The 26,985-nt window shown below is 35.1% G+C and overlaps 1 protein-coding gene and 1 long non-coding RNA gene across 18 annotated transcripts; both read left to right on the top strand.

Moving 5' to 3' along the window:
• Positions 1-10,385: 10,385 nt before the first annotated feature.
• LOC142527075 (uncharacterized) lies at positions 10,386-11,757 on the top strand. The gene is made up of 2 exons (XR_012815394.1): positions 10,386-11,183; positions 11,217-11,757. It is a non-coding gene; the product is annotated as an uncharacterized LOC142527075 (long non-coding RNA).
• A 2,596-nt stretch (positions 11,758-14,353) lies between these two features.
• Positions 14,354-21,571, top strand: LOC142526669 (pentatricopeptide repeat-containing protein At2g34400). Of its 17 annotated transcripts, none has more exons than XM_075631214.1 (8): positions 14,354-14,482; positions 14,620-15,573; positions 15,697-16,673; positions 18,093-18,226; positions 18,323-18,371; positions 18,717-18,790; positions 19,351-19,404; positions 19,631-21,571. In XM_075631214.1, exons 2-3 carry the CDS (start codon positions 14,684-14,686, stop codon positions 16,670-16,672), a joined length of 1,866 nt encoding a protein of 621 aa, XP_075487329.1. In that variant the 5' UTR covers positions 14,354-14,482; positions 14,620-14,683; the 3' UTR covers position 16,673; positions 18,093-18,226; positions 18,323-18,371; positions 18,717-18,790; positions 19,351-19,404; positions 19,631-21,571. The 17 variants fall into 17 exon arrangements, with proteins under 17 accessions (XP_075487329.1, XP_075487325.1, XP_075487318.1 ...); XM_075631210.1 differs by adding an exon at positions 19,180-19,266 and having other exon boundaries at positions 18,093-18,371; positions 19,351-19,387; XM_075631203.1 differs by adding an exon at positions 19,180-19,266 and having other exon boundaries at positions 18,093-18,371.
• The last annotated feature ends 5,414 nt before the right edge of the window (positions 21,572-26,985 follow it).

Below are 26,985 nucleotides of genomic sequence, written 5' to 3'. Positions count from 1 at the left end.
TCTTTGAAGAACTAAAAAACATCTGATTTCTTCTTGATTGGATACACCCAACATCTCTTAGAGAAATTATCAAGAACAAGACAAAGTATCTCTCTTCTCCTAGGGATACAACCAGTGCTTGCCAAACATTCGAATGAATAGGCTCCAATATGATTTTGTTTTTGACATTGCAAGTGCCATAATCTGTGTGGTTCACTTGTAACACAATGCTCATAAAAGGATAGTGACACTTTTGTAAGTCCCGACATCAGCTTCCCTTCTGAGAGAATTTTCAACCCTCATTTTGATATATGCCCGAGCTTTCTATGCCATAAAACTGTTAATTATTCTCTAGAATCAATTGCTGCAACAGATAATTCTACCTCTTTGTATGTTTCTCCCAAAAGTATATACAGATTTGCAGAAATGTTTTATGCCCTCATAAACACATGCGCACCCCTTCACAATTTTCATGATCCCGTTCTCGATATGAGTTTTGCACCCGATGTCATCCAATTTGCCACAATAACAAAAGATTTTTCATCAGTCTATTTACATGTCGTACCACATGTATGGTGTGAATGGTGCCATCAAACATTATTTTTTTGATAGTATCGACCCCAGCGATTTCCAAGGCATGATCATTTTCCATGAATATAGATCCTTCTGAGACTGGTTCATAATGATCAAACCCTTATTTCTGAGATGTCATGTGTCACGTTGCTGCTAAATCCATAATCTATGTGTCACAAAATTTGTGCAGGCCTTCTGCAACTGTTGCCGCTTCGCTGAATAATATTTCACCACTGCCTGAAGTACTGGCCACATTTCCTTGAGAACTCTTCTCGATACTCGTACATTTTTCTTAAAGTGCCCTTTACCGCCATATTTAAAGAAGTTAATATTTTTAATTTATTTCTTGACTTTGATCTACCTTGTCTTTGGCTCCCACTGGAGTAACGGTTTATAAATCTTCATCTTCTCATCGGTAAAGTCTATGCATACTTCGAAGTTACCAACATATATGTTGGAACATTTCATGTTCGCAATCTTGATTTTGATGTTAACAAAACTTGTTTATTTGTTTCTAATGAGTTTACCTAAGTTCGCATAAACTGAAATTGATCTTCGAACTGCTCAGTTACCAAGCTTAAACTGAAGCTATTGAGACGCAAACTGAAAGTGCCAACTGATTGATCGAACTGAACCAATACAACTGAAGTATCAATAGCAGTTCAACTGATTGTTCAGTTGATAGGTGGTTCAGCAGAAGACCATCAGAAGCCCGGTCAGCTGATGAAGTGGTCAATTGACGAAGAGCACAACTGACTAGTTCAACTGAATAAGTGAAATCAGTTCAGCTGACGAGTCAACAGATTTCACCTCACCAATTCAGGACAAGTTCAACCGAACAGTTCAGAATATCGGTTAGGACCGAACCAGTTTGCAGATACGACAAGCTTAATCCAGTTGTGCACAAAGGTACAGAAGCTATTGTACACTCAAGGTACAATAAGAGACGTTGTAGCAGCACTTTAAAGCCAAATTTTCTAGATATCTATTTGGGGTAACATATTCAAACTGTAATGGATTCATTCACTGAGTCTCACTGTACGTTCAACCAAAAGCCTATAAATAGAATCCGAATCTCAGTGAAGACGATGATGAGAGTTGACGAGTGAAAAGACAAAATATAGAGAGGGCATGCATAATGCTTATCAGCTTTGAAAAAGCAATCAGCTCAGTCGAGGGAACACACCAAAGTTATATCAACTTAGTTTAGAAGCTTATTTCCCTCAGTGTGTGTGAGAACACTTTCGAGTAGTTTTCAGAGATCAGTTCTCACACGCACACACACCACCACTCAAATATCGTCTTGCACAAAGACGTAAAATTTGTGTATGTAGTTTTTGACACATATACGTTAAACAAGTGTTGGCTGGAAGGTGATGCCTTCAGTCTAGACTAGGAGTTCAGTTAAGCAATGGGTAAGTCCTAAGCTGGGTGGGTTATTACACTTGTTGTAATTAATCAAAGTGTTCTAGTGGATCCTATCCGAGGTGGTAGAAGGGGTGACGTAGGAGCAGTTGAAGTCTCCAAACATCAATAAACATATCTTGTGTTATTTCTATTTAACTGCTTGTTTCTGTTCTTAACTGATTTGATCAGTTCAGTTTTGTCCATAACTGAACTGGTATAAACCATAACTGGTCCCATGTAATTTTTAGTTATTTAGTTGCACAAGGTATAAACCGATCAATTTTCTTAACGAAGGATTAATTCGAGTATTTTTCGCTTGGTTTATAATCAAACTCTATCTAATTCATCGGTGTATAAATTCTTAGAACACGAGCTATTGCAGCTCATTGAGAATATTGTGTTTGAAGCACCCTCAGAGGTACCCGACCCGATCCATCACTATCTTCCTTATTCTTGCGCCAGCTTTCTTCTCCAAGAACCATTGCTAAGACATCGTCGAATTTTAGAGAGGCCAGAAAAATATTGTTGGTTAAGTTGATGATAAGTTGATCATATGAATCCGGTATACTTTGAAGTAGAAGCTCCACACGTTCATTTTCATCTTTATTTTACATAGCATAAAAATGCTTCCATTTAATTTTTTTATTTCGTACTTGTTGGCCATTTTGTCTACAACAATTTAGTAGACTGGACAAAATAATCTTGTCTTAATAAAAAAAATCTCAAAAAAATCTTTTCTGATGTGTAAGATCAGTCTAGGCTGCAACCACATATCATACTCAAAATTTTAAGAAATTTTAAAACAAAGCTCTAATACCACTTGTTGGTCCCACGTGTGGTAACTTGAGATAATAATATGAAAATAAAGTATAAAAACTGGACATTGAGATTTACGTTTAAAACCCCTAAAAATTATTAGGCTAAAAACCATGGGCATGATGAAAACAATTCCACTATAATATTTTATTGTGTACAACCACTTACTGTGTTTACAAAAAAAAACACACATTTTCTTAATGCATGAGAACAAACACCTCTTAAATATTATAGAACTAAGCACTTAAATGCTATAAGATGAGACAAAACTCGATGAAGGGATGATTTCTGAATGAGGGGAGGGAGCTCTATTTATAGAGATTTTCGTCCGTGTGAAAATGCGTATAAAAACGCATCTTTCGTCTGAATATTTATTCTCTCGGAAATTCTGCTGCATAAGATACCCAACCACCACTATTAATGTGGTTGTCTGCTCATCCATTTAATGAACCTTTGCCGATATCCTATTCCAAGCTTGACTAAGTGACATGTTTTTTTTTAAAAAAATATGTGGTGCATGAGATTGGGGTGGGTGGTTTGACCTCATCAAATAGGGTTTGGCTCATGTAGACAGCTTGACGTCATATTTGATTTCTATCCATTGTGAAAATGGTAAAAAGAAATATTTAGTAAAGTGACTTGTTTTAATATATAGAAAGATATCTTAAACTTGTGTGATATTTATAGGAGAGACTGATGTATAATTGAGGCAAAAGATTCAAGTGGGTGATCCACATTTCCTTGTTTGTTAAAGTTTTATTTAAGACGAAATATTCGAGAAGGAGGAGGAGGAATATAAACAAAGATGTGATATTCCTTTTCTTCACTATTTCTTTCTCAAACTCTTCAAACCAACATATTCTCCATGAAAAATCTTATTCTCTAAGAAGTTTATATTACACATTTTCCTTCCCTCCCAAACAATCCAAAATCAAACACATCTTTTCTATTTATATCGTTTTCTTTGTTCCGTACAACCTCAAATTCCAACATTTATACACTAAACTCTATTGGCGTTACTTTTGGTTTAAATACACTTCAACACAATAATCCAAACTCCGATGCTTGTTCTTTTCATCGCCACAGTGCCACCTTGCGTTCCTCGGATTTCTAGATTCGATCTTCCTCACATACACCAAGAAACTGGCAAACTCCATTTACATTTGCATTTAAGGTGTTTGATGATTTACCTGATTGGAAATGAAGCATGCACATTCTATAATTTCTTAATGGTTTAGTGTGAGATTCTTATTGATTCCATGGTTTGGTAAAGTCAGTCAAGGGTGAAGTCTTCCTTAACCATGATTCTAACGACGGATGCTATCGATATATAGAATTTCATATTTGATTGGCTTCATTCTTCTTTACTCTACACATTGTCAGTGCTTCTCTGTTTTTGCACAAAAATAACATATATTTATTAATCTTAGATATCATACCTGGACATGTATTTACATCATTCGTTGGGTATGTTTGCTTGACATGGTGTTGAATTTTGCACTTAATGGCCAATTTTCTACATATGCTTGAACTGGGATTTTTTTTTGGGTTGAACCATTCGGCTATAGGTGCGGTAGAAATTCTTCCAATGATGATGCATCATGCACTTCTTGCTTTTCACTAGTTTATGGTCATATCTCCATGATTTGAGCTTCAACTATATTTTTACATCTTGCACCACTTTTCTGATTTTAAGTCGCGATCATTATTTAGCTGCAGGAAAAAAGTGACATTGAAACGTCTACTGCTTAAAATAACTGTTGAACTATTTTATTTTTTTAAAATTATGATCGAAAATATACACACTCATAAAAATTTAAATAAGTTACTCATACATTTTAAAATTCATCCAATCATCGACTAAAAATAACTACAGATGCACGAAATCTTAAAATGTAATCAATCTCCTAGTCTTCTGTTTTAAAAGAGAAATTCGAGCGTAATACATAAAGTCTGACAACTTAACAACGTAAAACAAGATTCAAAATCATTTAAAAATATCGCTTAAACCATGTCTCATAATCATATTGTGCGGAAGAAATACAAGATCCTCGGGTTTTCACGTGCACTCACAGCTCAGCCTACTCAGTCTTCAGCACCTCCGGTCTCCACATCAACATGCTCACCTGTATCATTCACACCTAGTGAGTCTAAAGACTCAGCACACCTGAACCGTGATAGCAAGTACATATACATCACATGCAACAGTGAAAAATACTGTAATTAAAATACTTTTCATGATCTTAAAAGCATGAGCTTAAACATAACGTGTCAAAGTATACATGTGTCCATAACATATCCCATAATGTCAATATATACGTGTTCATTTTTTTTATTTGAATTCAGATAATTAGTTAAGACTTTCGTATTAGCTCTAGTCGATGGATCCATTTACGTATAACATTGGTACCCGGCGGTGGGGATATCAGCGACAATATTACCCATTCACTGAGCCTTGACCTTAAATGTTCGTGTTCGTTTTCGTGTTTGTATTAGTCACAAAAAACTCTTATCCTTCAAAGCATATCATCATATTCATCACTTATAAAAATCATGCATATACGTAAATTTTCTTAAAATCAAGCATGCAACGTATTTTCTGTATTTTCATAAAAATTCATGTTCATAATAAACATATACATTTTAAAACATGTAATTTTTGGTTATCAGGGCAGTGTCAGGGCTGCTAACTCGATCCGAGTGCAAAATGATCATTTTGCCTCTGGAAACCCTAGTTGACCCTTTTACCCCTAGACATCAAAATTTCGACCCGAAGCCACCCGAACTTATTAAAACACCTCAAAACATAGTTATAATCCTTCCTTAGACGTAACCTCGAGCCTGTTCCGTAACTTTTACGATTCGTTTTAAAACTTGAACCGAGGTTCTGGTTTTAACCCGAATCAACCCGAAACTTAACCAAACTTTCCCAAATTTTAACCACCACTTATTTACACCTACAAGCCCCTAAACAACCTAAATCAGACCAAATAAGACCCTCGAGAAAGACCATATAGCTGCTGGAAAATTTTGCACGCTAGAGCACCAAACCCTAGTTACAATAACAAGCTAAACGCTCGACCCTGCACCTAACCAGCTTGGATTAGACCCTCCTAAGATGTAACTGGACCCTCTTGGACTGACCTAGCCTTAGGTAGCAGTCCCATGCATGCGGATCCCTCCGTTCATCAAGGACTACGCGATCTAGACCCAAACTTGCCCTAACTTTCCATCAAGCTTCCATCCGCACTTAGCCTCCATACCAACCGACCAAGGACCATCCCAAGCCATGACACATACCCATCATGACCTAAACCAGCACCTGGAACGAGGCATAGACGATTGATCTTCCTTTTCCCCCCGTTCTAGCCGAAACACACAACACACGACCCAACCGATCGGCCCCCTTGTCTAGGCGCAATTATGAGGTTCTCTCAGCCCTAGTCACTATCAAACTCAATGTGTACAGCCCCTAGGAGTCTAGACCTAGCAGCCCCTTGCACATAAGCCATGGAAAACGTGAGTACATGTCAAAAGGTATGCATATTTTTGTGCAATAAAACCAACACATCATGATAGATCGATGGTTCCTCATGCAAAAACATACAAACCAATATATATTGATGTGAATGATGAGAAAAACGAGGTATAGGGCGTGCTTTTGCGTATTTACGCTCGAAACATTTCAGATAATCGCGTAGAACATGCATAGGAGAGACTGGGAAGAAATCTTTTGAAAAAGCTTGAGAAAATTACGGAGAAAAACTGCTGAATTTTGAGCCTTGCTGCTGCTGAATGGGGAGGGGGCGGCCACATGGTAGGGTTTGAGTGTAGGGTTTGATTAGAATATTAAGTGCTAATGAGCCCTTACTTAAAAATAATGAGATTAAAAAAGATTTTAGGCCCATTATGGAATAAAATAGTCTCATCAAGCCCAAAAACACTCACGTAAAGTATTTTTTGGGTATGTTTTTGAAAATATTGTCCGGACCCTCAAAAAGTCTCATGTACTTCCTAAATTTTGCGTATCGGTTTAAAATATGACTTGTTGAGTAAAAATACCTTAACATGGCTCATTTTCGAAAATCACCATTATTTACACCATATATAAATAATTAAAAATAATTATTTAATAAAAACATTTTTCTTTAATTGTCCCCGGTCTCTGTTACTCGTTCGAGCGTGAAATACTGCTAAAAGCCTTATATAATGCAATCTTAATGAACCAAGAATTAAACATATATATTCATGTTCAAATCATGCATTAATGCTTTAAAAATAAATTAACTAAAATACATAAGAAATTTGATAACTTGTATTTATGTGATTCACATGAACCTTCAAATTTTTGGGACATTACAGATCTTTTGGCTAACTTTATACAAGTTCACTATTTCCTCATGCACTTTCATATATAAATCATTTTCTAGGCATGCTACCCCTGTTTTGCTTATGAATTTGGCACTTTTTTAACATTGCATTATACTCACGACCAGATTCTCTTATTGCATTCCTTTATCTTTAATTTGGATTTATATTTTTTTATGGGAATGGTTGGTTCTCCATACTCTACCAACATTAAATCCTCAAGCCACATCTTTATCTTTAATTTGACTTCTCTGCTGCTTAAGATACACCAATCCGCATGGCCAATCATTTAACACATAAATCCCCTCTTTCTCATACATGCAAGATGCCACAACTAACCTTTTTTGGATGTCGACCAAGCTAGTGATTTTGAGCTGGGAAAAAGCAAACTACACCAAAATTTTTCATATAATGTCATGTCACCTTGCAAAAACATTAGACCAGTACATTGATTTTAGATAGCTAGTGATTGTCATTGCACACAACATTATCCATCTTTTTAATCAACTAGTCTGATATATTTGGCTCATTGATGTATCAAGCAACCTTCATGTCATAAAATTCGGCTTGTAGTTTATTTGACTTGTAAGGAATGTGAGTGGCCAAATGACATATTTCTATTTTGGGATGAGCTTGTTGGTTAATGTATTCTTATCTGCAATGTGCTTGAAATTAGAAGATATATCATTTTCAAGGGAAACTCTGGTAAATATTTTGTAAAAACGACCAAATAGTTTGTTCCACACAATATATCATAATCAATATATTTATTTTCTTTTGACAATATATCTTTTTTATTTGGCATTTCATCATGAATATATGATATTTTATGCCAAAAACACAGTTACATTTTTAATTGAGTCTAATATAGTAAATCATCATAACTTAAAACAACCATCACATTAATAGCATTATCACCATATCACAGAAAACTTGGAGAATATATTCAATTAGCAATGATGTCTCCAAGTAAAAACATATAATCACAAATCAAACTCCCAATAAAGTACAACTTATGCTCTTTCATCATCATCACCCAAGTTCCCGAGTTATTTACAAGAAACAAATGAACCTAACAATCTAAATGTATATTTTTTTCAAATCAATCCATGCACACAAGTGGCTTAACAACCTACTTCTCCACAAAAGTTCAAGATTTATACTCAAAACAACCTCACTTAAAATTTAATATAACATATTTTCCCAGACAATTTTAGTTTCAATGGACTAAAATACAGTTTAATAGCTCTCCAACGGAAATAGCCACTGAAAATTAAAATACCTCAAACACGTGGAGGACTATGATCCTCCACCTGAGTGCAAGCCACGTATAGATCTTTAGACATCAACTCCACTCCTTTTTCTTTATCATTTGGCTCCCCTTCATGAATCAACTTCGCACTATCAATATCTCACACTTCTTGACCTTGAGATTCATTTATCAGTTGCTGCAATGCGACTATCAATGTGGAGATTGCAGCTACCTTCAAATCCTCCTCGCTATATTTAATCATTTATCTCTTCAGTGACGGGCAAAACCATTGGCATGTGAGGCACAATAGTAGACAAATTATTTCTCTACAAACTTCCCAACTTGGTCCTTACTCTCTTGGGTCCGCAGAAGCAATCTGGTGGCAAATTCCAAGGATATCACAATTTGGCCTATTTTAAAAGTAAATTGTTAGAATTTAAATGCTTTTTTATATCAATCCTTCATCCTCCTCAACCGTATCTCCAGTGCTTTTTTCTCAATTTCTTTTCCTTTCTGTGATCCCTCATCTTCTTTCATACGTTCAATAGCTCTATCTCTTAAAAATCTTCTCTTTTGTGTTCTATGGGCAGGCTTTCGAAATTTTGGATATTCCACACACTGTTATTGTTCGGTAGGTACTGAACTTTGGGGAATAACAAAATCAGGTATCTATGCCTCATTACTTTGAGCATTCGAAAGTGTTTTTTCCAATGAGCTGTTTCAAGAGATCATTGGTCTTTCATCACTTTGTCCTTCCTCGACTTAAAGATGACATTCTTCCAAATAACTTGTTCACCGATCTTTTATCCATGGATCCCTTACCGCACCTTGCATTCCCCAATCTGTAAAGTTCATTCCTCCTCTTGTAATGTTGATCATCCATTTTGAAACTTTTATATATTATGTCTTTCGTTTCGATAATCATCTCACTTGGTATCAAACACTTTCTGTTAATGCCTTTTGGGGCGACGTACTTATTCCCAACATGTATTCATCCTCTCATAAAAATGATTCTCTCTGATTGACTCCTTTTGTACCTATCATTCATGTCCAAAACTTATCTCTTGGCACCACTCTTTTGTGGATTTCTTGATGTAATTCTTTTTTTCCCACTATGAATATGAGTCTGACCTCAATATCATATCTTTGGGAATTTAATACATTTTTATCATTTTCTTCATATTCTTCTTCCTTTTTTTGTCTCTATTGCAAATTTTCTTTTTTCCCTTGATTAAATAATATATCATTTTCTTCTATTTTTCCCTCAACGCTATCCACATTACTCAGTATAGTCTTGAAAACATAAAATTTTTCATCTTTATTCATTGGGCCATCTTTTTGGGAAAAATATTCTTTCATATGATCACAATTTGGATTTCGGATCTCCTCCTTCATATTTGTGACATACAAAACGAATTCATGAAAGAAAGATTATCGTATGTTTAACAATCTCTTGATGATTATACTTTCACAGAGTTTTGCTTATGGGCTCTATTCTGTCCTTCTCCTCCTTGGCCAGAATTCTGGTGATATTCTACAGCTTCTTCCAATTCCATCATTGTGGTCAACATGATCTTGCTCACATTTTCAGTCATATAACTCATGACTTCTTCTAACTCCTTATGAAAATTGATATCATAAAATCCAATTTTTCTTACTCATAATCCAGGTCTAAAGTTACATGAGGAACTAAGGGTTCCTCATAATTTCTAAAGCAAGTGTTGGATTCAAAGCGGTTGTTAAAGAGTACAAATTGACAAGCGGTTCAAATTATTTTATCAAGACGAGAGTTTCTTTTTCTTTTTTTAAAATTCCGTTGACCCAAAGATGAATCAACAAAGAAAAATGAAAATTATTAAAAGATGAGCGTTTCTCGAATTACTGCGTTTTCACACAAAATCACAAATAAAATAGATTCCTCCATGGCGATAAGGGGATAATTCTTAAGACCAAATAGTCGGGCGGAAAAAAGGGGGGAACAACCTGTGAAGACCCGAAAACTTGCAACGAGAAAATCTATATATGTCATAGGAAATTTCAGCTCATTTTTGGCACAACATTTTTTTAGTTCCATACAATCATAATCATAAAAATTTGAATAATCATTGGCCCTTCATTACTGACCATTTATCACTATATGGAAGTGTACCAATCTTGGAAGAGATTCATGCAGCCAAAATCACTCTCCATTTGCACATAAGGAAAATCAAAATCACTCATGAATCTCGGGTGTGTATCTTGAATCAAGAAGAGGCCACGCTCATTCGGGAGAGAAAAGTGCAATCATCACGTTGATTAAGCAATCAGCGACATTCTTGGAGTGATACGGGCTTACCTTTATAGTTGATTATTCAAGCCTATATAAGAAGCAAACTCCCTCCCCATAACTTCAAGAATTCGAAATTTAGCATTTGTAGCAGCCTAGTCGAAGCTCTACCGCAACCTTGTTCGAACGAAATTCTTTTAGCATGTCCTTCTAGCACCTTAATCCAAACGAAATCAAGTAAGTGGGCTTTTGCTATGTATTTCTTTGTAACTTAAACTTTGTATAAGTATTTCATGACATGCGTCTATGTGTGTCAAATCATTTTTGGAAAATGCTATTATATATTTTATAAAATCTCGATCGATGTACGATATGTTCTTCTATTTCTGGTGTTCTTTGATTCTGCTGAGTTCATTCAAAAATTCCGATAAGTGTTGTTTGATACATTTGATTCTGTGGTGCACTGTTATGATTCGAGTAGGATATGGAACGACGATTGTAAATTTATATGGCCCCCCATCAGTGGGTATAAAACTGTGTTTCGGCCTCCATCAGTGGGTATAAAACTGTGTTTCGGCCCCTATCAGTGGGTATAAAACTGTGTTTTGGCCTCACCCCTTAGAGTACTAACATATTGGGGACAATTTGACCATGGATAACGAGATGAATAACAGTGTTTTCATTTGTTCTGATTCGTTCTGTTCTGAATTGCTTGATAATCTCTATTTCGCATTTCGATTCCGATTCTGATCTGATATGAGATACTACGTTTTGAAAATCAGTTTGCAATATGGGTTTTAAATTATATTTATATGTATTTGTGGTAATTGATCGGCCCCCACTTGCTGAGTGTTCCCCAAACACTCACCCCTTACATTTCTCCCCAGATAAGAATGAAGATCAAGTAGACAAGGATGAATAAGACATGCTTTGGAGTTGGTGATGAAGTTTTGAGATATGAAGATTTCTCGCTTATGTTCTTCCTAAGTTTCGATTCAAGTTGTACATCGCTTCCGCACATTTTATTTCGTTTTAGAATTTATCACTGTAAGAAAATATTATTTTGAGTTAATTATGAAAAAGACTGGTTTTGGTTTATACTGAACTACGAGGCTTGTTGTTTGGTGATTATGTGATTGTTGAACAACGCCGGTGTCAACTAACCCCGGTCTCGGGACGTGACACAACCTGTTTAGATATTCACGACCAAGCCTCTTCAAACCGGGCTTATTGCTTTTGATTCGATGATCCCAATAGGACTTTGGAGTGTTCTTTTTTATATTCCAAACGTTATGAAAAAATCCTCTACCTAGTCTTTTTTTTTTCAAATCCTTACTCCAGCCCTTTACCTAGAACCCATGTCACTTCTTTTGAAATATAATCATAAAGGTATGAAAAATCAGAAATCACATGTTCTTCATTCCAAGTATCCACTGAGTATATTCCCTTCTAATGGTTCACAAACTTACTGGACTTTGCAGCATTCTTTCGTCATTCTCAGTATTTCCTCCCTTCCAATGGCTTACAGGATCCTTTCGTCATTCTACTGGCGGCATGGTCCTTCCCCCGTGATTGATGAATTCTTTCATGATTCTCGATAAGCTTTGGAGTCATCTTTTTGTCCCACTAGGCGTGTCAAAATATCTTTGCGCAGAGAAATTACGGGCATGTCAGGTATGTGATAATGCTAAAATAGTAATCAATCCGACTTCTTCAATCAAACGATGTGGATCCCGATTTGGTTGTTGGTTCTAACTCCTTCGGTAAGACACAAAATCTACAAATTTAAATGAAATATGATGAAATTTGTAGAAAATGAACAATGTCTAATTTAATTGTGTCGATATGAATTGGAAAAATATTTTACAACTAGAATCAGAAAATTTTGAAGAAATATGATAAGATAATTGCGATAGACTAAAAATGAATTGAAATTGAAAATTTGCATAAGCTTTTGTTGTAGAGCTTTTTGTTGATGAATTTGTCGAGGGACTCTTATGATGGTTTTGTCTTTTTTGTTCATTCTCCAATCAGTATAACCCAACTTTCGTTATCACTAGTCGTTGATCTTGTATTAACTTCTTCCACAATGGGAGCCAGATTCTGAAATCGCACAGATACTTTAACTCCTCAGGCTTTCTTTTTTTTTTTTTTTGTTTGGGGACTTGAGCCAAGCATAGTTCTAGGCTAATACAACTAGAACATAAATCAAAATTAAAAGGTTGCTGAAATTTGTGAATTTTGCAGTGAATATTCGTTGAAGTGAATTATTGTTGTTGATGATTGAGTGATCATATTTTTTAGAGGTGTCAAAAATTAACTCGACCCGAACTAACTCGAAAATAACAGGTTAGGGTTGGAGGTTTTTGATTTCAAGTCCAATCGGGTCAGACTCGACTTTTATTGTGTTGGATTGGGTTCGGATTGACTTGAATTAAGAATCATGTCACATGTCAACCGAAACCAACCGACCCATATTTTTTAGAAACTTTTTATCAGTGGTTTGTCTTTTTATTTTTGAAATTTTTTTCTTTTACTAATAATTTTTAAAAATTACTGAGGTGAGGTTATATGATTTGACTGAAAATATTCTCAATTTATTAATAAATAAGAATGTTTGATCATATAGTATTGCAACATATTATTGATGTTTCTAATTGTTATTCACACATCTCATTAAAAACCTAAGTTATTTAAAGCTTGTAAATTAAGTTTTTTTAAAAGTTTACATATTTTAAATTTTTATTTCATATGTTAGTTCAAAGTTTGACTCGTAAAAAAAAGGGTGAAATGATGGAGAAGAGGAGTTTGGAACTTGAAAGTTAATTTGTGATGTTCAAAGACTTTTTATTTTATTTTATATTGATATCATATATTTTTATCGTGATATTTTTAGATTTTATTTTCTTTTGTTGATTAATTAATAATTTAGAAAATTATTATTAGATTATAAAGTTAGTATTTATACTCATGAAAAATAATTATCATATTTAGTCCAAGTTTTATTATTATGTGTTTAAAGTAAAATATTAATATTGTTATATGTTTTTTATTTTTTTATTTTATTTAATTATTTTGTTTAAAATAAAAAATAATATATTAATATTGCGTAGTAAAAAATCAAACCGGGTTTGTCAGATTGGTCCAGGTACTGGTATAGAGTTTCGGGTCGGATCGGGTCAGGATCAGATTGAGAAATTTTTTTAATACTCTTGTTTCAACCCGATCTGAACACACCCGGATGGTTACCCGTAGTCCTTTTAATTAATCTTCGATCAAAATCAAGCAATGTAGAGATGTCAATGAGTCAAGTTTAGATAGGATTAGATATCTCTATCTTTATCCTCATTTATTATATTAATCTCTTTTTCCATCCCAATAAAATATTCAATTTCATCATCAACCTCACAAGCATAAGATGTTTGGATACTCATACTCTACCTAAATATTTTATTACCACCTACAATTGCATTTTCTCAAATTTGAATTATTTCGAGTAAACCATGAATATTTATTAAATTATTAAGAAAAAAAGAAATTAAATATAAAAATTAACAAAATAAACATTAAAGAAAAAATAACAAAATATTATAAATAAACTATCGTAACATCATTGTCTTGCAAAAATAACATCAACTTTATGTTAATAATTTACTTTGTTTCATTCAACAAATATCATTAATAAACGAATGTGGGTGGATTACTTACTGTTCAAAGGATCAAGAACTATCTAGGTTGGAATTTGAAGCGAGGTAATCAAAAGATGGAGCATGGCAAGTCTATAGGCTATACCAAGAGTTCAAAGGGAGCTATTGTTTTTGGTATGTAGTTTGACCATAATCTGCAACATTTTAACAACAGGAATAGCCAATAGGATTATAGACGAAGCATTACAGTTTGCATCATTATTCTCAATTGAGTATCACTTCTTAGTTTTTCATTCAATTCTGTATTACAGGAATATTCAGGTTCAAAAAGATCCATCAGGTTCAAAAAGATCCATCCGCTGCCGCTGTGCGTGGATGACATTTCGTAGCAAGATTTCCCGCCAATTTGATGCTCATTCTCTTCATGGAACTTCCAGAGACCTCTTCGATCGACTCTTATTCCTTCTTAAAAGCTGCAAAACAATCAGATTAGTGGAGCAAATACACTCCCAAGTGCTTGTTAACTCCATTCCCATGCCCATGCCAAATTTTTTACTATCTAAAATCATTGACCTTGAAGATTTCAACTACTCGACCCTTTTCTTCCCTCGAATCCCACTCCCCAACTCGTATGCTTTCAACATCATGATCCGGGGCCTCACCACAACGTGGCAAAGATTCAATCTTGCCTTGGAATTTTTTGATAGGATGAGATTTTCAGGAATAAAGCCCGACAATTTCACGTACCCATTTGTGTTCATTTCTTGTGGTAATCTTTTTGCCTTGAAAATGGGCGGAGCAGCCCACAGTGAGGTTGTGAAAAGTGGGCTGCTTTCTGATTTCCACGTTGCTCATTCTTTGATCACGATGTACTCGCGGTGTAGTCAGCTGAGCTATGCACGGAATGTGTTCGATGAAATGGAAGAAAGGGATTTGGTGTCATGGAATTCCATAATATCCGGGTACTCAAGGTTGGGATTAGCTGCGGAGGCGATGGCGATGTTCGAGGAAATGAGGAAGGGAGGATTCGAGCCTGATGAGATGACTTTAGTGAGTGTTCTTGGGGCCTGTGGAGACTTGGGAAACTTGAATTTGGGCAGGTGGATCGAGGAATATGTTATGGCGAGGAGAATGGAACTCAACTCCTTCATTGGGTCTGCTTTAGTTAACTTCTACGGGAAGTGTGGTGATTTGGACTCAGCCAGAAGGATTTTTGATTCCATAAAAAGGAAAGAAGTGGTCATTTGGAACGCAATGCTTACTGGGTCGGTCTACAAACTTATTCATTTTATTTTTGTTATTGCTGTATTGTTGATCAACGTTTCTCTATTGCTGCGAGCTTGATGCTTTTTTGTTCCTTTTCCTTTTCTACCTGTGGTTTAAAACAGATATGCACAAAATGGATTGTCGGATTCTACTCTTTCGATGTTCACTGTGATGAAGGAGACAGGGACAAAACCTAATGAAATCACTCTAATTGCGGTTCTCACTGCTTGTGCTTCTATTGGTGCTTTGGAAATTGGAAAACAGGTCGATGAATATGCGTCAAAGAATGGATATGAGCATAACATTTATGTTGCTACAGCTTTAGTTGACATGTATGCAAAGTGCGGGAATTTGGACAACGCATCTCGAGTTTTTGAAAGCATAGCCAAGAAAAACGAGGTCTCTTGGAATGCTATGATCTCTGCGCATGCTTTTCATGGAAGAGCAAAAGATTCCCTTTTCCTATTTCATCACATGTTGGAAGAAGGAAAAACTCTTCCAGATGACATCACATTTGTGGGGGTACTTTCTGCTTGCGTTCATTCTAGGATGGTGGATGAAGGGTACCGATTATTTGATTTGATGAGCTCAAAATTTGGGCTGACTCCAAAAGTTGAGCATTACTCATGTATGGTCGACCTTCTATCTCGTGCTGGACGGGTTTATGAGGCTTGGGACTTTATTCAGAAAATGCCACAGAAACCAGACGAGATTTTATTGGGTGCATTACTTGGTGCATGCCAAAAGCTCAAAAATGTCGATATTGGGGAAAGGGTTATGCGGCTTCTTTTAGAGATAGAGCCTTCAAACTCTGGTAATTATGTTATCTCATCGAAAATATATGCTGATATGAAGAGGTGGGATGATTCTGCTAGGATGAGATTTTTGATGAAACAGAAGGGTGTTACTAAAACTCCAGGATGTAGCTGGATTGAGATGGATGGTGATCTTCGCGAATTTCATGCTGGTGACTTGTTAGTTGAAGATGCACAACATATTCACCAAGTTCTTAATATTCTATACGAGGACCTGCTTATGGAAATTGATAATGTGGATGTTGAACTCCAAATTGAATATGCTAATGTCATAAACATATAAGGTACCAAAAGCATTTAACTCCTGTTTTGGTACTTGAAAGATAGCTCTAAAAGCTACTACCATAGACGAACCAGCTTTAGCATTAAGTAGTGTCATTAAACACTTGGTCATATCAAGTTACAATGTACTAAATTCAACTCATTGAAATTTATCTAACTTGTTCGGATCAAACAATCAGTGTTTGTGTGACTATAGTTTTGATGTATGCTAATCGTGGTGTTATAAGCTATAAGGAGCTGAATTAGGTTCTATGGTTTTTTTTAGCTTTTTTAATATTAGTTTTGCAAAGTTTACGAGCTTACACAGTCTAAATCCCCTTGATCATTCAAACAAGCAAAATTAAAACAAGTAAATGGATGCAAAAAAAAAAAAAGTAAATGAAAGTGGTAAAGAACAAAGGATTTATGGAGGTTCGACAAAACATGTCTACTCCTCTCTATGGATTATAAAATCCTCAACCCTTGGTTGGATCGTAGATGATCCATGATGGGTTTCTGGAACCCTTAAAAATAATCTTTTCAGTTGGTTGCATATATGTTTATCTTTCTAAACCTTTGAAAATGTAACGAACTTAGTTTGCACCTTTTTTACTGTTAATACACAGTTGTAGGGATCTAATCAAGCTTTTTCATGCATCATAATGGTTCAAGGACAGTGCAAGCTTGTATCTGGTGGAGTATTGAGCTTTGAAGCGTTGTCAGATTTTGAAATATTGGCATGAGAGCTTTTAATGAGTGATTCTGTTGCCTGTGAAAATTGAGTTCTAGGCTACAAAATGTTTCAGTTCTTTTGCTTTGCTGAGTACTGTTACACTAAAATAGTATTTTTTTTAGTAAACTATAATATATTCATTAATTAGAAGCAAAAGTTACAAATAGCGCGCAAGTGATCTGCACATGAAGAAAGAAAAAAGACAAAAAACCATATCAAGTCAACGACATATGTAATTTCAACTTCTCACTAGGTCTGAAATCGAAAAGTTCTTAAACTCTGCATACTTATTTGTCTAGGTAGATGCCCGAATTTAATCTTGTCTTAACATTTTTCAACCGACTTTTCTAAGCGGTAAAAAATCCGTCTACTTCGCTCCAACCATACTAACAAGCAAATACAATGAAGAAACACATGGATTCTTGCCCTGAATTGTCCCAGAATCCTCATCTGGTTAAAGTTAGTGGCCTCTTACCTGATGCTTGACTTATATAGGAGGATTCTGGGTTTATGAATTTGCTGTCAGTATATCAGCTAGAAACAGTTATATTATATTTGAGTAAAAGTGTTTCCGTAACTACTCTGTCTTTGTCAATATAAATTTCTAGGTGTGGCGAGGCTTGGATGTTACTCTTGCATTGTAAAAGACTAAGAAAAATAATCCTTGTTAATTTTTTCTGTCTATTTTTTTTGTTCATGCAAATGGAAGTGAGCATCACCTCTCTGCAGTACTGATGTATTCCAGGGCTTGAAATAAATGCGCTGAGAATATTTTGCTTGCTAGTCAACATTGTTTACATCAATCTTCAATACTGTAGAGGATTCTATATCAAATACTTCATGGTATTTGTTGTTGTCATTCTCATCGTGTACCTCATCGAGACTTGAAGCCCCAAAACTTGCTGATAGTTCAAAGTACCAATTCACTAAAACTTGCAGACTTTGGATTGGCCAGGGCATGTATTCTTGCAGGACTCTTACACATGAGGTGAATGTTTTAGAACTTGATAGTTGTTATGCTGTTCTTAAGTGGCCTACATCAGTTTTCAACTTCCCTGGATATGATCGTTCATTTATATTTGCTTTGTCTACATAGTTTCATCTTTTGAGAATTTTCTATTTAGTTATTCTTGTTGATTATACAATTTAAAATGCTTCTACTAGTTTCTTTGTTTTCTCTTATATGAGCTGCTCTTGCCAAGATGCAACCTGTGGCAAACATGTTCAATTTCGTTTCCTATTAGTCATCTCTAAACCAACATGTGAAATGAATTTTCACCTTAACGAGTGAATGTAATTTATTTTCTTGAGCCACTAATAATTTTTTATGCAGGTTGTGACACTGTGGTACAGGGCTCAAGAAGCACTACTTGGATCGCGCTTCTATTCCTTGTCCCTTCTTCTGAGGTCTCTTGTTGATAATCTGAGAAGAGTATTCTTAACATGCTAACATTATTCACATTTGCTATTTGATTTTCTTTTTGGTGCACAATGCATATAAAATGATACAAATATTCCCCTTCTCATGTATGTTTTGCTTAGTCGCGCAGGCGGTTTACTTGCATCTTAACTGTTTAAGATAAAATTTCTCTCATCTTTTTTTTTCATCCATGATCCTTCCTATTTTGAGGGTGGACTTGATCCAAATATGATTAATCGTGAAAATGTTATTTCTACTTATTCAATTTAAAATCAAATCATTTATCAAGATTTGATTCCGAAGAATCAACTTCTATTCTTAAACTTGATTGACGTAATTTATTATTTATCTAATGTTTCTGTGATCCGTCATGTAGAGTTATGGGCACTCCAAATGAATATGTATGGCCTGGAGTGTCTTCTCTGCCTTATTTTAACTGTACATTTCCAAAATGTCCAGCTAAGTGATTGGAGTTGGAGCAATTTTTATTTCATGCTTACAAAATTCAAGGGCACGTAAGTTTTTTAATTGTTACCTTTCTTTACAGGACCTTGCTACCGTGGTCCCAAATCTTGATGCATCTGGTATTGAACTCCTTTACGTAAGTTCTTTTCCGTTTGAAGATGCAATTAGGTTGATATAAAATAGAGTTTAGATGCAATTAAGTGGCCTTTAAGAGATGATCATTCAGCGAAGTAGCTCATTTTTTCACCTCTTACATAAACTTAAATGAGAGGGCCTGGTCAAAGGTCTTTGTACTGCTTAGAAACCATAAGAAAGTAAATAGATCAGATAATCTGATCACCAATGACTATTTCCTTTTTCAGAAAATGCTGCACTATGATCCCAGCAATTGAATCACAGCCAAACTTGCACTCAAGCATGGATACTTTAAAGATGTTGGATTGGTTCCCTGATTTGATTCACTTCATCCTGTCTCAAATGTTTAGTGGTATGTGACATCTCTTGAATTTACTCATGAAGATAGATTTGTGTGACGGTTTATGTTTTCTTCCTTTCATACTCATTGAATATATGGTTCAATTGATACTGAAGCAGTTTCAAGCACGTCAATTTCACTTTCTCAAATTCCCTTGTGTCATCATGCTAGAGTTTTTTCCCCCATTTTTTGTTGTTTCAACTTAAATTATGCTGATCTAATAGTGTTTTCCTGGGATGGATTGATCTTGTTTTGTGTTTTGAGTTAAGATAAGAGGAGAGTACATTCACAATGAGGGATTTTTTCTTCATGATAGAATGCTATAACATTGTATGATATTCGTGCTGTTTTCTGATTTTTCTTCTCTAAAAATTTTAGGTTGGAATTTGACCTTATTTTGAAAAATCTCGAATTTTCCACTTTTTCACCATTTATTTACTAATTGCTTTTAGTGGAGACTGAAGCTGCAAATTTGTCTGAGATTTTGATAGATGATTAAGAAAAATTAAAGATATACATACAACATGAAACTAAGCATTATATTATTTCCAGTTCGAAGATAAATCCTTCTTCATTGAATCAATGTGATTTCATTTTCTGGAACCACATTCATTTCTTTGACATCATAATCTCTTTACAAAGTTAGGATATAATTAACGTGCTTCTCTTGCTATCTGAAATTGTGACAAAAACAAAAATAAGATTTTTTTAAAAAATGTCATACAAAGGCAGACTCATGATTTTTAGTGGACGGGTGTCTTGTGGTGTGTTAGTAGGTGATGTTAGCATGAAAATTTTTAATTTATTTGTGGGAACACAGAATTTGATATTTTGGTAATTTGTTTGAGCCTATCGATTTAATGTATTCTGAGGAAGAAACTACAATGAAATTTAAAGAATTTTTTATTTGATCGGATTCATCTTCCATAAAGCGTGTACCCTAATTGTTTTACACGTTTTGTGCGATGAAGCTTTTTTACATAAAAATTTGAAAGACTTGGAGATAGCTCTCGAGCTTTCTTTGTCGCTTTACTTGTTGGAATGCCTTCGTGCACCTGCAATAGTTACATGAATTGCATGCCCAACATTAAAAGTTTTTCAGATATTTCTTTTAAATAAAAACTGAAGATTCATTCTGAATCATATGTGAAATCATGTACCATCTTTTCGAGAGACAAATAATATGTAAAAACCCGTCTAAAATGAAAAATCTGAAATATAAGTCGGGTATTTAGTGTGCTAAAAAGACAAATCATGATCTTAAATAGATGAACTGGTTAAATATATGCTCCACAATCCCATATGTATGACACAATCGTACATATGGGTTTTATTTAATATTCAAGTGACATGCATACAACAAAAGATCCAATGCTTTGGTATATGTGATGTATATCACCTGATGGAGTTTAGACTTAATTAGATGAAATATTGTAATTATCATATATATGAAGATTGAAGCTGACATAAAATACCATGCCTTGCAAAGTTGCCAGCCTTGCAGCATTTTTGTAATTGTGTGCATTCTTTTTTAACCTTCTTTGCTCCTATCCTGCAAGAAAGAAGAACAATCACGCTTTTAACGATAAAAAAATCTACCCATTTTCCAGAATATGATTTATGCTTGAATTACCTGGAGCTGCTATCTTTGAATTTATGCATAACGTTGTCCAGTTTTTCAAAGTCAAATGGACCATTATTCCTGTCAAAAAAATATTTCAAAATTGTATTTACAACCATAATTCTTGTCAAGTAGTTAGGCTTTTATAGTGCAAAATTTGAGAATCAGATTGGAGATAAGTTCACATTGGCAGTTCAATGTTTTTTTTTTTTTTTATAAATCGAGCCGAATCCGAGTAGAATAGGTTTACCACCCCTTCTGTAAAAATAGTGTTTTCTTCGTTTTGCAGGTATTCTTAGATCCGAGTATTAACTTATAATTAGTTTATAGATACACGTGGCTTAACAATATTATTGTATAATGGTTATCAATATGATCATGAGTGTATTTGGGGTAAAAATTGCTTCCAGATATTGTTTTAATGGAGAGTTGAGAATCCTGCTATTATAAATATGAATGAAATAAAATATTAATCATAAGCTTCTTGTAAAATTAATCGACCTGATAACTGTATCATATTGCTTTGACATGATCAAACAAGGTTTTCCTCATATAGGCAGCTTGACGTCACAATTGATTTATCTCCATTTACAGTAGAAAGCAGTATTTAGTAAAGTGATTTGTTTTAATATATAGATACATATATTAAATTTGTGCGATATTTATAAGAGAGACTGATGTATAATTGAGGCAAAAGACTCAAGGGGTGGTCTACATTTCTTTGTTTGTTAAGAATCACCGAGCATAGCAAAGTCTAAACTGAACTTCAAGAAGGAATCACCACCTGGTGATATAGCTTGTTTCAAATGTGGAAAAATCGGGCATTTTATTGCTGATTGCTCGAAACCTAAGAAGGATAGCCAGAAGAAGAAGGACTACAAGCGAAATGATAAGAAGTTCAGAAGAGACCGCAAAGCAATGATTGCTGAGAAAGATAATGAAAGTGGGCAGATTCTAGCTCTGATTCTGCTGACTCAGATAGCCACTCCAGTGACAATGATGAAGAAGAAGTCAAATGTCTCATGGAAAACACTGAATCAGCCTCGACATCTGGAGGGGTATTTGATTTCGATTCTGATGAATTTACACGAACTGATTTGGTTAAAGCACTGCATGACATGGTAGAAGAGTACTCGAGACTTTCTCAGTCATTCGAGGAAATTAAAACTGAAAATCATAACTTAAAAGATCAAATCAGTAAGTTTACTTGTTTGCAAGAAAACAGCTGTAGTGATCTAAAAGTTGAAATAAGTAAGTTAAAAACTGAGAATGACAGAGTAAATGCATATTGCCAGACAATGAAGTCTTAGAATCAGAAGCTATCGGTTCTGGTAAATGCATGGAATAAGTCTTCTGTTTCATTAAAGAAGATGCAAGAATTACATAAGCAATCTGGAGACAGGAGTGGTCTTAGATTCAATAATAATGAAATCACTTCTGAAACAAGTACTAAGCCATAACTGGATACAAGCAAAGAGAAATACATTCATTTTGTTAAATCCAGTGTGGTATATGAACCAGTAGTACCAACTGTTCAAGTCAGAAGGTTTGAAGATCAGACGAATAGAAGTAAGCATTATGGTCTGGGTTATGTTGAACCTAAGAGAAGAGTCCACCAGAGTGCTGGATCCAGTAGATGATTCAACTCAGGAAGACAACCCTCTGTGAAGGTTAGAAACTACCAGTACTATAATTCTAGACTGGTTCAGAAGAGATACAGACCAAACGACAAAAACAGAAGGGAAGAACAACATCCTAAAATGCATTCTGTTAGAAATAACAGACCTTCTGTTGCACACACTTTTGTGGATATGCGAAGTACAAGGTCACCTAGAATTGTACAAATGTGGGTTCCTAAAGGACTTATAAGGCTTGGACCCAAATAGATTGAGTACCAGTTACTGAAACTTGTGATTTCAGGAAAAGGAGAAGAGAGCCAAGATAAGCAGCTCTACATGGTATCTGGACAGTGGATGTTCCTGACATATGACTGGACAAAAGAGTCTACTTTCAGAAATAATGAGTTGTACTGGACCAAAGATAACTTTTGGGGACAACTCAAAAGGTAAAACCGTGGGTAATGATAAGATTATCCATGGTAATATTACTATAAATGATGTGCTCTTGGTTGAAAATCTTTGTTACAATTTAATCTGGATTAGTCAACTGTGTGATAATGGATACTCGGTAGCTTTTCAAAAGCACACCTGTACAGTTAAAGATGCCAATGAATCTATAGTCTTAACCGGAATAAAAGAAGACAACACCTATAAAGTATAATGGAACAAAGGACATGTTAATGTTCCTACGTGTTTAGTTGTCTCCCTTAGTGATAAACATTGGCTATGGCACAAGAGATTGAATCACCTTAACTTCAAGTCTATCAATAATCTCAAGAAGCAGAACATAGTTGATGGTTTACCTGATATTAATTTCGTTAAGAATCATGTATGTTCTGCATGTCAACTTGGCAAACAAGTGAGATATAGCTTCAAGAATAAAGGTAGTTAATCAATATCAAGATGTTTGGAATTATTGCATATGGACTTGTTTGGTCCAATCCCTATCATGAGCTTAGAGGGAATGAAATACACTCTTGTTGTTGTTGATGACTTTTCTAGATTTATTTGGGTGATATTTCTTGCTGAAAAAGATCAAACCAGTGGCCTTCTGATCAAGCTTCTGAAAAAGATTCAAAATGAAAAATCAGTTTCTGTCATCAAAATCAGAAGTGATCGGGGCACTGAGTTTACTAACAAGATTCTTGAGTTGCATTTGGATGAACATGGTATTCATCATGAATATTCAGCTGCCAGAACACCTCAACAAAATGGAGTAGCTGAGAGGAGAAACAAAACTCTTAAAGAAGCTGCTAGAACAATGCTAGCTGATGCAGACATCTCTCAGCGCTTCTGGGCAGAAGCAATCAACACAGCGTGCTACACACAGAACAGTACCATGATCAACAAAAGACACAATCAGACTCCATATGATATATGGAAAGGGAGTAAGCCTAATGTATCATATTTTCATGTGTTTGGTTGCAGATGCTTTGTGCACAATAATGGTACAAATTATTTGTCTGCATTTGATTCAAAATCAGATGCTGGACTTTTTCTTGGATATTCAGCAGTAAGTAAAGCATTTAGAATGTTCAATAATAGAACTCTTAATATTGAAGAATCCATTCATGTTGTCTTCGATGAAGATAGTAGTGCTCCTGAAATTTCTGACGTGTCAAATCTAAGTAACATGTTAGACAGAATTCATCTAGAACTGGATAGTGAAGATGATGCAGAACCAAGTGTCAAAGATGCTCAAAATCCAGAACCAGACATTCCTATGGTAAAACCAGCTGTGCAGGCACAGGATATACCAGAACCAGTAGCTGACGTTCCAGAACCTACTACTGCTTTAGTAAAGGATAATCCAAATCCATCAAATCAGGAAGAAATCTCTCTAAACCCTTTTATTTGGAGAAAATCACACCCTCCATCTTTGGTTATTGGAAATCCAGCAGCTTCATTGAGAAACAGAAGGCAAATGTTAAATGAATATATACATGTTGCTTTTATTTCTCAGGATGAACCAAAGAAGATTGAAGAAGCTCTTCTGGATCCTAGTTGGATTGAAGCTATGCAAGAAGAGCTGAATCAATTTAAAAGAAATGAAGTTTGGTTTCTTGTACCTAGACGATCTCATCAAGCAGTTATTGGAACTCGGTGGATATTTAGAAACAAGCTAAATGAAGAAGGTACTGTGGTTAGAAATAAAGTAAGACTGGTGGGCTCAAGGTTTCAGACAAGAAGAATGAATAGACTATGATGAAACCTATGCACCAGTAGCAAGGCTTGAAGCAATCAGAATATTCTTATCCTTTGCTGCTTTCAAGAACTTCAGAGTTTATCAGATGGATGTGAAAAGTGCCTTCCTAAATGGTCTATTGCAAGAAGAGGTCTACGTTGAACAACCTCCAGGTTTTATTGATCATTTCTTACCGCATCATGTCTTTAAATTACACAAAGCTCTGTATGGTTTGAAGCAGGCACCTAGAGCTTGGTATGACACTCTCTTACAATTTCTTGTCAATCATGATTTTACAATCGGTACAGTAGACAAAACTTTATTTACTTTAGTTAAGAATAAACATAATTTGTTAGTACAGATTTATGTTGATGACATTATCTTTGGGTCAACTAACCCCAAATTGTGTACAAAATTTGCTAAGATAATGCAGTAACAATTCGAAATGAGCATGATGGGAGAATTGACATTCTTCATAGGACTGCAGATCAAGCAACTCAATACAGGGATCTTCATAAATCAGGCTAAGTACACAAAAGAACTACTGAAAAAGTTTGGCATGGAAACATGTCCTGCTGCTTCCACTCCAATGAGCTCATCTACTAAACTTGATAAAGATAAAAGTTGAATTTTAGTAGAGGTAACTCAGTATAGTGGTCTTATTGGCTCATTGTTATATCTTACTGTCAGTAGACCTGATATTATGTTTGCTGTTTGTATTTGTGCGAGATTTCAGTCTAACCCTAAGCAATCGCATTATATTGCTGTTAAACGAATTCTGAAATATCTAAAGAGTACTCAAAATGTCAGCCTATGGTATCCCAATGATTCTTCTTTCAATCTTATTGGATATTCAGATGCTGACTATGCAGTTTGCAAACTGGATAGAAAAGCACCAGTGGTTTTTGTCAATTTCTTGGTGATAGGTTGATATCCTGATTTAGTAAAAAGCAGACTTCTATAGCCACGTCTACTGCAGAAGCAGAATATTTTGCTGCTGGAACTTGCTGCTCTCAATTACTTTGAATACAACAACTTAAGGATTATGGAGTTCAATCCTCTAAGTCACCTATATTTTGTGACAATACCAGTGCTATAGCAATCACATACAATCCAGTACTTCATTCCAGAACGAAGCACATTGACATCGGACATCATTTTATTAGAGATCATGTGCAGAAAAAGGACATTCGTCTGGAATATGTGCCTACTGATCAACAAGCAATAGATATCTTTACAAAGCCTCTGCCTGAGAATAAGTTTTCTTATTTTCATAATGTTTTCGGTTTAATTGATTTGTCTTAACTACTGATTACTATCTTCTACTCTTTTTCGTTTATGCATTAAGTAAAAACAGTAGATAACCAGAAGTATGACAAAATGAAACTTTTCATTCATAAAATTAGATGTGTTGCAATAGATAAGTCTATTAAAATTGTTGATATCAGCAGTACTGAGATTTACAGCAGAAACCTTAACTAGAAGCTACTGGAATTACCCCCCTCTCTTCGCATGATCGTGGTTGCTGAAAGGGATTATTCCACAGCTTTTTTTTAACATATAATCTAACTGATTATTCAGATTACCGGGCAAGGAATATCTTCCAAGTCTTCATCTCTTGGAGAACGATGTCTTCAAACATTTTCTTACGAGACGTCGGAAGCTGTCTTTGGAACTTCCCTGCTACATCCAACTCCAGAGAAGACTCAGATAAATCGCTTGCTCTATCCATTTGATTTGTTTTATGTTTAATATGACTTAGTTTGTGAGCTTGCAGGTATTTTTATAGAGTCTCGGGGAAGTTAAAGGGTCGCTTA

This window comes from Primulina tabacum, chromosome 15 (assembly GCF_025594145.1).
Source record: "Primulina tabacum isolate GXHZ01 chromosome 15, ASM2559414v2, whole genome shotgun sequence".
NCBI classification, from domain to species: Eukaryota; Viridiplantae; Streptophyta; class Magnoliopsida; order Lamiales; family Gesneriaceae; genus Primulina; species Primulina tabacum.
The sequence above is the reverse complement of the archived record's forward strand: the minus strand, read 5'-3'. Positions and strand labels throughout refer to the sequence as shown.